The sequence below is a fragment of the Taudactylus pleione genome, unplaced genomic scaffold (assembly GCF_031769625.1).
Source record: "Taudactylus pleione unplaced genomic scaffold, aTauple2 ptg000113l, whole genome shotgun sequence".
Taxonomy (NCBI): Eukaryota; Metazoa; Chordata; class Amphibia; order Anura; family Myobatrachidae; genus Taudactylus; species Taudactylus pleione.
Window position 1 is genome coordinate 10,225,000 of NW_028284515.1, and position 14,188 is coordinate 10,239,187.

Consider the following 14,188-nt stretch of genomic DNA (forward strand, 5'->3'; position numbering starts at 1 on the left):
TCTGGGGTCCATGGTGTCGACATTCGACATGGTGGAATTTGCCCAGTTCCATTCCCGGCCCCTGCAGGCGCTGATTCTATCGGAATGGAACGGGTTACCTCACCAGATCCGCTCTCAGATGCTGGTGTTGTCCGCGGAGGTTCGGCAGTCTTTGGCTTGGTGGCTTCAGACGGTGCATCTGGTCGAGGGGCGCCCCTTTTGGATCCCGGACTGGGTCCTGCTCACGACGGATGCCAGTCTTCGGGGTTGGGGGGCAGTGACCGGCTCATTATCGCTTCAGGGTCGTTGGTCCGCGGAAGAAGCACTTCTCCCCATCAACATCCTGGAACTGCGGGCTGTGTACAGGGCCCTGCAGTCGTCCGGCCCCGCTCTTCACGGAAGGGCGGTTCAGGTGCAGTCCGACAACGCTACCACGGTGGCGTACATCAACCACCAAGGGGGAACTCGCAGTCGGGCAGCAATGTCGGAGGTGTCTCGCATTCTTGCTTGGGCGGAGTGTCACGTTCCAGCGATCTCGGCAGTCTTCATTCCCGGAGTCCTCAATTGGGAGGCGGACTTCCTCAGCCGTCACGATGTGCATCCCGGGGAATGGTCGCTTCACCCAGAGGTGTTTCAGCTACTCGTGGACAGGTGGGGGCTGCCGGAGCTGGACTTGATGGCCTCCCGTCACAATCACAAGTTGCCCGTTTACGGGTCAAGGACAAGAGACGCAGGCGCCTGTCTGGTAGACGCTCTGTCGGTGAAATGGACGTTTCACCTGGCGTATCTGTTTCCTCCGATATCCTTACTTCCTCGGGTTCTGCGGAAATTCAAGCAGGACGGCGGCACGCTCGTGCTGGTGGCTCCGGCGTGGCCCAGACGTCCTTGGTACTCCGATCTGAGGTGCCTCTCCATCGACGCTCCGTACCTTCTTCCTCAGCGTCGGGACCTGTTGTCTCAGGGGCCCTGCCTTTACCCGGATCTGGGTCGGCTGTCTTTGACGGCGTGGCTCTTGAGACAGCCGTCTTGAGGTCTAGGGGTTTCTCCAGTTCAGTGATTGGTACCATGCTTAGGGCACGCAAGCCTGCCTCTGCGCGGATTTACCACAGGGTGTGGCGCACTTATTTTCAGTGGTGTGAATCCAGAAACTATGATCCGCAGGTGTTCCGGGTTTCCAGAATCTTGGAATTTCTTCAATCGGGTTTGGACCTCGGCTTACGCCTGGCCTCTCTGAAGGTTCATGTGTCTGCTTTGTCCGTGTGGTTTCAGCGACGGATTGCTACACTGCCAGATGTTTACACCTTTTTCCAAGGTGTTCTCAGGATCCAGCCTCCCTTCGTGCCTCCGGTGGCTCCGTGGGACTTGACGGTGGTACTGAGGGTCTTGCAGGGTCCTCCTTTTGAGCCGCTTGAGTCGGTGGAGCTCAAATGGCTGACGTTTAAGACCATTTTTCTCCTGGCAATTGCTTCGGCCAGGAGGGTTTCAGAATTGGGGGCGCTTTCCTGTCGCCCTCCTTTTCTGATTTTTCACCAGGACAGGGCAGTGCTCCGCACGCGTCCTGAGTTTTTGCCCAAAGTGGTTTCAAAGTTCCACATTAATCAGGAACTTGTTGTGCCAGCTTTTCAGTCACCTGATCTTTCTGCTGGTGAGGCTTCCTTGGATGTGGTCCGGGCACTTAGAATCTATGTGGACCGGACTGCTTCGGTTAGGAAGTCGGATTCTTTGTTTGTCCTCTTCGGTTTTCACAAGAGGGGTTGGCCTGCCAACAAGCAAACGTTAGCCCGTTGGCTTCGTTCAGTTATTTGTGAGGCTTATGCGCAGGAGGGTTTACCTGTGCCAGCCTCTGTTAAGGCTCATTCCACTCGTTCTGTGGGTCCCTCTTGGGCTGCTAGACGTGGCGCCTCCGCTGTTCAGCTGTGTAAGGCGGCTACTTGGTCTTCAATTCAGACGTTTTTGAGGTTTTATGCGTTTGACACCTTCGCCTCTCAGGATGCATCCTTTGGGCGCCGGGTACTCCTTTCAGCACAGGAGCGTCCCCGCCCTTAGTTGAACTGCTTTGGGACATCCCCAAGGTCAACCCTGTGGACCCCCTATGGACCCTGAAGTAGAAAACAAGAGATATGGTAAGAACTTACCTTTGTTATCTCTGTTTCTACGAAGTCCATAGCGCCCTGACGCACCTGGCTTCAAATGGGCTGTGTGGCTGGTCACCGGTTTTCCATCTCCCATTTCTGTGAGTATGGTTTCTTGTGTGTTCCAGTCTTCCTTCTCTCTGTTTAGTCTCCTCCTCCGGCCTTAGCTGCTTACCAACTGAGGTGCCTGTGGCCGGGGCGGGGTATAGAGGAGGACGGACCCAAGTGCATCCTGGGAGCAGCAAAGCTTTAACTGCGTGGTGCCCGTGGATCCAGATCCAGCTATACCCCAAGGTCAACCCTGTGGACCCTATGGACTTCGTAGAAACAGAGATAACAAAGGTAAGTTCTTACCATATCTCTTGTTTTTTTACAGTGGTCATAAATTTTACAGCATGAAAGTGTCTTTAGAGCATTTAAGACATAACTGTGTGTATTGGATGCATGAATGACAAAAGGAGCTATATTTACTAAATGGCGGCTTTTCAAAGCAGCCAACTGTCAGTGGCCGGCAAAATTTAAAATGCCAATAATATTAAATATTATTAATTATGCTTTAGATATAGCCCAAATCATCTGTTTCCCTTCATTTCATTAAACAATGAAATGACAGTAATTTAGAAAAGTTGTAATAAGGAAGTGGTATGTAGAAGCATTGGTAGGTATTGTTTATACATGAACTTATATGTGTGCATGGCCTGTGCATAGATAGGACATGCAAACAGACTGCAGTACCCATTAATGGAAGTTGATGCAGGCTGTGCGGGCAAATGTCTGTTTATATATGTGACACACAGCCTTGTGGCAGAGGAGTCTTTGCACCAACCTCCCCTTGTCGCCCTTATACATCTTCACTTTGAAGTTGCTGGTAGCGCATGGCTACTTTTCTCTACTGATAACATGGCGCAATTAGGTAACAGATTATTTTTACACAATGAGATTAATTGGAATGCATTTACGTAGAGTTTGTATAAACCTTTTAAATGCACTTTTCCAGGATGGGATCCGTTAATGTAACAGATTTCAAATCCAGCTGGAAAAATGGCATGGCTTTCTTATCAATTATTCACTCCCTGAGACCGGACCTCGTTGATATGGAGATGCTACGTGACAAGTCCAATGAGGAACGACTGCTAGAGGCGTTCAGAATCGCAGAGGATGAGTTAAAAATCCCCAGACTCCTTGAGCCAGGAGGTAAATCATTTCAATCTGTTTTTCTGTAAGACACATAAAGGATGTTCTACTTCCATGAGTTTTGTGTTCATGTAATAAAAGAGAATTTAATGGAACAGTGAAAAACATAATAAAAAATGGTAAAAATCAAGTTTGAACTTTCACAACACTCCTAAATGTTGAAGCTGCCCGTATTCTACATGGCCCCTGTTAAACTCATTGGTTGCTGGGGGCAATTCTCCACTTTATCACTCTCCAAGGCTTGATACATCTCTTCCTTTGCCTCACTGCTGCCTGCACTTCGCAGGCTGTTACAGTTGGGCTTTTGTCTCAACTCCCATAGATAACTACCATCCACTGTGATAAAAGGGCACATCAGCAATTATATATTGTCCATCTTTAATCACACGCCGGGCTTCCAGGGAAATAGAACACTGAGATATCTCTATGAAATGTGTTTTACTCACGTGAAAACGAATGTATGTGCATTAGTATAGCAGTAGTATCAACTGCACAGGGGTTTTGGGGGCAGCGCTGCTACATGGACTCAAGGTAGTTTGTTATTCTTTCTATGGGGAGATGTATCAAACATTGGGGATTATGTAGCACAGTCTTTGAAATCACAAACGCCTCTATCCAAGGCTTGATACGTATCCCCTTATGTGACACAGGAAGAACCAGTACACCTTGTTTTACAGTTATAGGTGACTTTATGCAGTGTGTGAGGACAGCACTGCGCAGCTCTCCTTCAAGAATTCAGAACTGGAAGGTGACAAGCGTCTGCTTAACGGTCTGCTGTGCAGCCCTGGCTCCAATTCAGCACTTACCCCCTGTACTGTATATTAAACTGCGCCACTGTTTAAAACTGGGGGTCTCATTCAGACCCGCTCGCAAGTGCCTGTGCGCTCGCAAGCGGGTCGATGTTGAGGCACTGCGCAAGCCCCGGAGCGAGAGAATTTCACTACAAAAGGGGCGGCTGTCGGTGGTGATCGACAGCTCGCACCGTTTTGTAAGCGGGGTGGGGGTGGGGGGTGGCTGGCCAAACAGAGGCGTTCCTGAAGGAATTTGGGGGCGTCCCCACTGACATCACTCATGATGTCAGTGGTGAGCTTCCGGCTCTAATAGAAGGGTCTCGTCGCAAGCCCCGATGGTCGCGATGGTCTTGACCATCAAAACCATCAACCTGGCCGCTCGCTAAAGCTGTGGGTGGTCGCCCACAGCCAAGCGAGCGGCCACGAGGCCCGCTCTGAACATAGAAGCGGCCGCCGTCATTCAAAGCGAGCGCTCGCATTTTGCGAGCGGCTCTGAATGAGGTCCTGAGTGTTATCACGCTGCTGAGGTGTGAGGGTAGACAGGTGGCTTAGACAAACATAATAGGGTTGTGCAACACCTGGCAGTCTCTTACCGGGTCTGATAATTGCTGCTGCTGCCGCTTTTTCCCTGCACTTTCCAATGCACTCTGGTGAGGATTTAAAGGGATGGTCACATGAAAAACCTGCTAAATTCAAACCAGCAGATTATTAGGCCCTTACCTGTGCTTTTGTGTTCCTGAATTCCTGTGATTTGGTCCTATGTATGTAGACTTTAGACCAGTGTTGGCTAACCTTGATACTCCAGCTGTTGTGGAACTATATATCCCAGCATGCCCTGCCACAGTTTTAGCATGCCCTAATAGCAAAACTGTAGCAGTGCATGCTGGGTTGTCAAGGTTAACAGCTGGAGTGTCAAGGTTAGCCAACACTGCTTTAGACTGTTCCTGGTGCTGACTTTGGTTTGGTCATGCACTGTTTGGTTCCGACTTAGCTGGTCCCGGCACGCCTTCCATTGATACATATTGGCATCTCAGTTGACCACTAGTGTACCAATTACGTCTTCTTAGTCTCTCACCAGCTCCTCAGACCTGGAAGCAAAACGCAGAGCCGCCCGCAATCTGCAAGCTGTCCAACAGGGAAGCTCATACCTCCTTGTGAGGGCACGTGGTGACGTCTGAGGTGTTGTTGGAAATGAGGCACGGAATCTAATACAAATCCATGTTGGTGTTAGAGAATCCAAATAATCTGAAAAGAATTTCCTTATCTTACACCAAACACACCTGAAAGTAGTGATGAAAGATCATTATCTATCACAACAGATGAACATCTCGGGGAAGTGCAGTGCAGGTCATGAAGGCTACTTGTTGGCTATATTCAGTTGCTCAGGATTCCACTGTGATATTAGAGAAACAACGTCTGCTTAGGTCTACAGAACAGAAATGTGTTTGTGTCATTTCCTATCCGATGCTGTTAAATAATTGCTGGTATTTGTAGTGTGTGATGTTCCTATTTGTCCTGTATGGAGAGCGCATCTAGAACGGTTGCGAATGGCTGTAGAACAGATCCTCAGTGCAAGCTGACAAATTAAAGACAGAAAAAGCAGCGTCCACAATGTGTCATCTTTTTTATTGATGATCTATATCACGTGGGGATCAATGATCCCCACGTTGAAAGCCAACCATGCTGCATTCACCACATGGCGACAACATTAGGATACGGATGAAGTATAAACACATGACATGCGCCAGTATATATACGTTTCTACAGTTTTCCCCGAACATGTAAATAGAAATATTATAATTATTGTTATTTAATCTGCAACATATGTTTGGATACTTATCATTCAATTTTCCCTCTATTTCATAGACTTAAATGTTTTGGATCCTGATGAAAAATCCATTATGACTTATGTGGCGCAGTTTTTACAGTATTCAAAGAATGTGCCGGACTCTGCGAGAGATATGTTGGTGCGTAGTCTGTTGATGCTGGGAAAAGACACATTGGGCAAAAAACTATTAAGAGATGGCCATGTTTTCAAAGTGATGGACCTCACCATGGATCAGTGGCGGGTTGGTGGTGAGAACCACTGAATTTACCGAAGGTCATTTTGACCTTCGAAACTTACCTGCCATTTATATTCATTGTACGGTTTGGGTTACGTGCAGCATTCTCTATATGTTTTTTTGTTTATAAAATAGAAAACCATAAAAAAGTCTGTATTTACCCCCACAAATTCATATCCAGCATTAGGCCTCTAAGCCTAGTCTTGGGGTCTCCCTGAAATTCCATTAATCAGCACTATGCTTTACCAGCCAGGGGAGGACATCGTACCAGAAGTGACACGCGCAGCACCCCCCCCCCCCCCACTCCATAGTGCCACCCGGCAATAGGGTGGTCAGTAAAAGGCCTTAGGGAAGTGGGGCCTGCGAAAAAAAAAAAATGTGCCCCTCTCTTGAAGAACCAGCCCAGTGTTGATAGTGTGGGTTTGGGGTTAATAAATATTGTAGAAATAATAAATAAGTAGTATTGTTCTTAACTGGCACATTGGCTAGCCCTGCCATGCACAATTTAAATGACTGGCAGGGCATGATGTGCAGTTGCAGAACCACAAGCCTTGGCAAACGGGCTGCTGAGACCTGTGGTTGCACCTGAAAAAAATTCCTTTATTAAATAAACACTCCCCACACTCCTCGTTCACCACTTTAGTACTCACTCAGATACTTTGTAAAAGGGTCCTCTTCATTCCAACCCGGGTACTTAAAAAACAAAACAAAACAACACATATAGGCCAGAGTACTTGTCCCATTGTGGACTGCGTCGCAAATGACAGATTACAAGCAGTCAATCCATAGAAATCAATGGGAGTGCTCTGATTGGTCACAGCATGAGAACTGCCATGCTCTGACCAATCAGAGAGCTCCTATTGATTTCTTATGGAATGACCACTTTGTAACGTGTCATTTGCGACATGGTCCCCAATGGGACATGCTGGTCAGAAAACATATAGGTTATGTTTAATATATTAGATTAAACGAATAACGATATTTAACATGATGACTGATCCTGAGTTAATAGCGGCCAACTTATCATTAACCTCAGAATGCCTGTTTAGTGCTACCGTGTTAACAATGTAATGCAACATATTTACTTTCTCCCTTCTAGCAGCAAGTAAGCAAAGTCATGGAGTGGTTGCATTTGGAGGAACAGACATTAAAAAATTTGTTTACTGAAATGAAAGATGAGATGTACACCAAAAAGTATCAGGTAGAGACCAATAATAATAATTAAAAAAAAAGAATCACATTTCTGAGAATTGGTCTTAGGATAATTATATATATATATTGATCTTTCATTGTTTATTAGGCAATCCTGTTATTCATGAGAAAGTTTAATGAACAGAAGCGAGTGTTCATGACTAATTTTGCAATGGAGTCGCTGCAGGCGGAAGAACAACGACTTATTAAACAGTCACTTGAAAATATAACACTGCAGGTGAGAACACAGGTCCCGGTTAGCAATCCTATGTATGTAATTATATAGAGCAAACAGTACATAGCAACCGGTCACTTGCTTGCTGTTTTCAGTCCAATGCAGGATGGACAATGAGAAGAGATGTGTTACTGGTTGCCATGGGTTACAGTGCATGTGTGTTGTTATTCGAAGCGCTTTATGATATAAATAATTATATTTCATTAATGGGATAATGCAGAACAAACAGACGAAGTGGAACGACTCTTTATGGAGTGAATGGAAAGCTGTGTTTGCGCGCAGAAACTTTGCTGCTGATTTGATTTAAAAGCTGACTCAGTTTCCTACTTCTTTATCCCCTGACCGTGAAATCTCTCCTTTGCAAGTGACAGCCAAATGTAGTAAAATTAATGAGTTGCTGACTGAACCAGTAACTGAGAACTGGTGAATTGTGGGAAATGTCAGGGGTGTTGGGTTTGCTGCGGTCAATGTTGTAGTTTGCTTTTTCATGCATCAACTTACTCATTCATTTATGTTATAGTGCACATATTTCATTAAACTCTTCGTTATGTGATCTGCAGATTGCAGAGTGGAAAGAGCAGCTGGATCGCAGTATGCCGCCCCCTCTGGACATTATTGAGAATTGGCTCTCAGAGGTAGAAAGCCTTATGTCACAGGCATTACCTAAATCGGGAAGTCACTACAATACAATGTCTCTGCTCCAGACTCTGTCTTTATCCTTCAAGGTACGGCATCGCACACCATGTTCCATAAAGGGTATGCAGTCACTATGTCGCTGATCATGATGTGGACACTCCCAACGACGACACCAGAAGGTCGACATTTGGCTTTAGGGTTAACTTTTACGTTAGAGTTAGCATTGCTGATAGGGTTTGAGTTATGGATAGAATGACAAGAACAACAGTATGTCGACATCCTAACAGTGTCAACATAACATCGGTGTCGACATTCTTCATGTTTACATTAGAGATGAGCAATTTGGCTCGGATCTTAGAACGAGGCAAAACGTCATCTTTGTCTGTGAAAGGTGACGTTTTGCCTCACTCAGGACTTGGCATAAAGATCAGAGCCAAAACCGAATCGCTCAGCACATAGTTTATATGGTCATTGCTGACATAATGATCATGTCCACATAGTCAGTGTCGGCATAATTAATGTCAACATTGTGAATGTCTAACAAATATACTGAGCCCCTATAGAGGATATCCTTTTAACAATGTGTTTAATGTTTCTCTTGTAATAAATCTTAGCAATGAACTGTAGCACACAGGAGGTGGTTTGTAAAAAAGAACTATGGGCCTGATTCAGAGATGTACGCTAACCTGATGATTAGCGCACGTCTCCGATGGTGGGAGGACTGCGCATGTGGAGGAGGTGTACTGCGCATGTGCAGCCCCCCGTCTGCGAATTAGTTCGCAGAGACTCACAGCGGCAGCCTGATTGACGGGCTGCGCCGTTATTAGGAGGCGGAGCGGGAGCGTTCCTGGGCAGCGTTCCCGGAAACGGGTGTGTGTCGCTCTCATTTTCCGTGAGGGACGAGGCCAGGGTCTGCGTGGGTGCACACAGACTTCCTGACCCCGCAAGCTGCCAGGACCCGGTCAGGCTGCGGTAGGCTTCAGCTACTGCAGCTTGGCCGAAGGATCAACAATGATGATGATCCCAGGCTGCGACCTCAGTTGCAGCGCTAGGATCACGCAGATGCAGCATGGAGGTATCTGACACCTCCTTCTGTATTTGCATTTTAAATGGATGGAATTGCAAAGCCGCTTGTGTGTGGCTCTGCAAATCCGTCCATCTCTGTATCAGGCCCTATGACCTAAGGTTAATGAAGAAGTGCATGTAAACTTTTAATTAGGGGATGGAAGCAAACACGAGTAGTTTTTGCAACAAAATATAAAAGTACCAAATTGAACACACATGTTTGCAGCCAAATATCACAGGATTGAGTCGTTTCAGTCAGAGATTAGAATGACTGCACACAAAGATGGATGCCTCGCTTACCCCATCAGATGCCAAAAGGACTATACGGGACTATGGGCCTGTTTCATAGTTCTGCAATGGTTTGCGTACAATTCCAATGGTGGGAGACTGTGCATGCATATGACCTGTACTGCACATGTGCAGAACGGGTCCAGCGTCGTCACACACATTGCCCTCTAAGCCACAGTCTGAATGACAGGCACCTTAATACGGGGGACGCGTTGACCCCATTTTGCGAGTGCCGAGGCGTGTTTTATGTACAACTCTATAAAAGGCCCTATGTCATTATAGGAGTGCTGTCCGCCACAGAGCACTAGTGGGTCATAGATGGCAGATGTTATACTGGGAATACCTCTCCAGAGTCAGGCACTCTTTATTTAATTTATGTTTTATGTACATTCCTGTACTATAATACTGTTCTAGACTCTGCAGTCTGTCCCCAGACTATTGTTTTGCTCCATTTCTTGCTTTGGGTACATAGACCGATGTACGCTTTTGTGCTTTATATTGTGGGTGGCAGGGGAAGGGTTGGTATTATTCCATATGTGGTGTTCTAATCCTCTTACCGCCCGTGGCTGGACACTGCATCAATTATACTCCAATATGTTAATATTACCGTCCTCTTACTTAATGTATATACACTGTTATACTGGCTAATAAAGGGAACTATAAGTCTAAGCAGGCTCTGTCACAGGCCTTCTACTACACAAGGATGGGTTCAGTGTATTATGCCCAATTTTCTCAGTTTTGGTGATAATAAGGTTAGCATGTACAACTTTATATATGCCCTACCGCTTGTTCCCATGGCGCTCCCACCACCATTTTCCATAGAGTGGCATGTATAGAAATACTTGCAGCTATTCCAACAGTCTAGCCTGGGGATTTTTATTGTGTATATCGTTGATGCCTTGGTAACTCACATCCTATGTCTATTATCACAGTAGATTATGGAAAATCTCAACTTGTCCCTTATCTGCTAAGTTGCCTACAGTGTGATCTACTTGTCAGTTTCTGGTCAGTAAGGACAGACATTTAGTATTAACACACACAGATGGCCTGATTCAGAGCCGCAAGCAATGCGGCTGCAACTGCAGCCACATTACGTGATTGATTCGGACAGATCTTTGTGGCTGCTTTTACCCCGTCCCGACTATCAATATAGATGTGCACCAGCCCTATCGTGGGCCCTATACATTCGCGTGTGAGAACAGCCGTTCTGACTATCAATATAGATGTGCACCAGCCCTATCGTGGCCGCGTGTAAGAGCAGCCGTCCTGACTATCAGTATAGATGTGCACCAGCTCTATCGTGGGCCCTTTATATCCGCGTGTGAGAGCAACCGTCCTGACTATCAGTATAGATGTGCACCAGCCCTATCGTGGGCCCTATACATCCGTGTGTGAGAGCAGCCGTCCTGACTATCAGCATAGATGTGCACCAGCCCTATCGTGGGCCCTATACATCCGCGTGTAAGAGCAACCGTCCTGACTATCAGTATAGATGTGCACCAGCTCTATCGTGGGTGCAAGAGATATGTCTGAAATGGCCGGATCTTTGCATACGCACATCCCTGAATAGCCTGCAGTTCTGTATACAGATCACAACACACCCGCTTTAAGCTTTTGCTAAATGCAAGCTCCCTGTTGCCAACCAGTCTCACCCATTTAGCTGGGAGTGGACATCCGGCTGACTTCTGGGTGGCTTGGATCTCTGAATCAGGCCCAGTGTCTACAAAATGATGTAAGACCACTAAACTGTAATACTAACATTTTGTGTACTCCATGTACAATGGACAGTTCTTCATTATAGTGTATATAATGGCACAGATGCAGTCTTCCCTAACATAAACCCTATTTCCTCCAGGCTTTAGTGGCTGATGCTGCTACTCATTTGGAGAGTCTCAGGTCATTCAAGAATGTATCTGATAAAGGTTTACTTCTTGTGCCAGCTGATAAGACAGTGGAGATGAAAGCAAGGTATGACTAACCTTTCACCTTTTTAATTAACACTTCTCTGTACGGTGCTTAGTTGGCGTACTACGTTATACGGTAAGTGGTTTTTAATGTCTATTATAATTGCAGTGTTGCTGAGCTGAATGGGAAGCAGGGTAGAAACATATTTATCAAAGGAAAGAATACATTTTCGCTATTAATCTAAGGGGAAATCTTATAGAGCCTTGCTCTTGCCATACACTTGCTTCCCCATTTATCTATATGCTACAGTATACTGCATTTGACCCAGCACCTATGTATTAGCAGCACACGATTGGGTAACATATGGGCATTGCATCAAACAGCTGTGAAGCCTGGATGAACATTTATTCCCAACCACCTATTATAAAGACAGGAAGCTGGAAGTGCTGGTGAGACAGAGGTGGGGGTAAGACAGTGACTCTGAGTCCTTCTTCTCCCGGTCCCCATCTACATTGCAATTGCATAACGGTGTTCTGGATAGATGACCACACTGTTGTTGATCTGTTTAATACATGTGGAGATATTTGCTGAAAACACTGACTGTAAAGTTTTTATATTCAAGGATGGAAAAGATATTGGCTGCAAGCTTCGGTGTTCTTGTGGATTACCAGTGCTCCGGACATTATGTGCTCGCTCTCCTGGAGGAAGGTCAACCCAAGATAAAATCATGGAGAGTAAAATATAAATCACAGGAGGCTGTGGAGGCCATTCTTACCGATTACAAGGTGAGTAGTGAGAAACTCAGATCTAGGCCCGTATTCAATTAGAAGTGGAAAGTCAGTTGCCGGACCTTTCGCCGCCATCGCTGGTTTCAGGTGCGAAAAAGTATCGTGCGCGTCCCCGCGTATATCCGTATTCAATTCCAAATCGGCGAAAACAGGACCCTGCGAAAGGCAAACAGGCGAAAAGTGCTGTCATTTTTGGGGAAATCAGCCTGACACCCCCAAACAGATGCTCTGACATGGGGGTTCACTATGGGTACCCCCGATTAGCCCTGCTGAAGGTATTTGGGGTCTTTGAATGGTTTCAATAGGCGCTATTTAGCGTCTTTGGGACAGTGATGAAGAATAGCATTTAGACACTTTTTTGGCAAAATAAGTAGTTCCATCAAATTTGGGGTACATGACAATGGGTGCAAGCAAATTTTAAAGTTGCTAAAGTCAAGCATTACAAAGCGCCAAAAGCGCACCTTCAGCAAGCACCTGCAATAAAAAATACTCCTCCCCCATACTTCCAGGCCCCCCCAAAGGCTATTTCGCTAGTTTTTTATTTTGTACCCCCACTTTGATTTTTTTCGCCTATTTTTTCAAAGTTCTTTTTTGGGGTGTCTTTTGTGGGTTTTTTTTCTTCGTTTTTTTTTACGCAGTTAGTGTCAAGAGGGGTGTTCAAAGGGTTTAGAGTGGGTGCCGCAAGTTTGCACCCCAAAACCCCAATTCTGCACTTTGTTCCGCCGGGTATTCATAGGCAAAACTTTTCCGCGCGCAAACTTTTCGCATCGGCGAAAAGTCAGAATAATTGAATTATGGGATAAGTTGAAACCGGCGAAAATGACGTCATCGGCGAAAAAGTATCGCAGAAACGGACTTTTCGCTTCTAATTGAATTCGGCCCATAGTGTAATTGATTACACAATAGAATTCAAGAATTGTACTCTTATGGAAGCTCTGTTAATCTCTATAGTAACATATTATAGATTTGATGTTCCCAACAATTCAGAACTTTGTTGCCAAGACATGAGGAAAGTGTCTCCTGAGCTGCTGGGGTACTAACACCGCTAGAAGGTTCAAATCTGCACTAAAAGTGTAGGAACTAATCAGCAATGACCTTTTGTCTGTGTCGTGCAAGTTAGACAATGAAAGTAACTTTACTATTGGCAGCTAGAGTAATCCTATAGATTTGTACCTCTGAAACTTACTGACATATCGTCTCCGAGTTTCTGGGAGACGCCCCAAATCTGTGGAGTCCTCCTGCACCCCTGGGAGAGTAGACCAGCGTGACAGGGGCAGATGACACGATATGCGGCAAATCACATAATCATGGTCATGCCTCCCCGAGTCGGTGCAAAGTGCCGCCAATAACCTCGCCCCCGCACCTCCTACCTCTATGAGCACCATATAACTCTCACAGGGATTTGCAGGGCAAGATAACTGCCGTATGTGTATCCTGCATTGCCAGATAAAGTGACAAGTGACATTTTTGTTCAAATTTACTTTTTCCATGTGCAAATAATTTGAATTATATGTCTCATTTACATGTGTTTGGTTTAACAGCTTGTAAGTGCTGTAACAAACAACTGTCACTGTACACCGACTTTTAAAAATGAAAATAAATTTACTTTAGGTTAATTATTTGGCCAGAATATGAGATCATTGTGGCTGGTTTAGAGGTGCCCCATTATTTGTACACTTTCTAGTACCGGAAGCAAGCATTAAATATTGACACTAGAGAATTTATCAGTAGTCCGCACCTACAGATTATCTGCATAAGAACATAATGACTCTAAAATGTGAAGCACAAAAGTTCAGTAGATGCAATACTTGGTGTACATAGAGGGCCTGATTCAGAGTTGGGAATAGAGAGAGAGATAGCACTTAACTGTGTACCTGGACAAACCATGTTGCAATGCAAGGGGTGTAAATACATAATTTTT

The 14,188-nt window shown here is 45.6% G+C and overlaps 1 protein-coding gene across 1 annotated transcript in view; it reads left to right on the top strand.

The window, feature by feature from the left end:
• Positions 1–14,188, top strand: part of SYNE2 (spectrin repeat containing nuclear envelope protein 2) — a 455,935-nt gene that overhangs the window by 108,855 nt on the left and 332,892 nt on the right. The window contains exons 8-14 of the mRNA XM_088471237.1: positions 3,109–3,305; positions 5,963–6,063; positions 7,259–7,360; positions 7,460–7,588; positions 8,146–8,310; positions 11,430–11,542; positions 12,102–12,264. Of these exons, the coding sequence (XP_088327363.1) occupies positions 3,109–3,305; positions 5,963–6,063; positions 7,259–7,360; positions 7,460–7,588; positions 8,146–8,310; positions 11,430–11,542; positions 12,102–12,264 (970 nt within the window). The remainder of the gene's footprint in view (positions 1–3,108; positions 3,306–5,962; positions 6,064–7,258; positions 7,361–7,459; positions 7,589–8,145; positions 8,311–11,429; positions 11,543–12,101; positions 12,265–14,188) is intronic.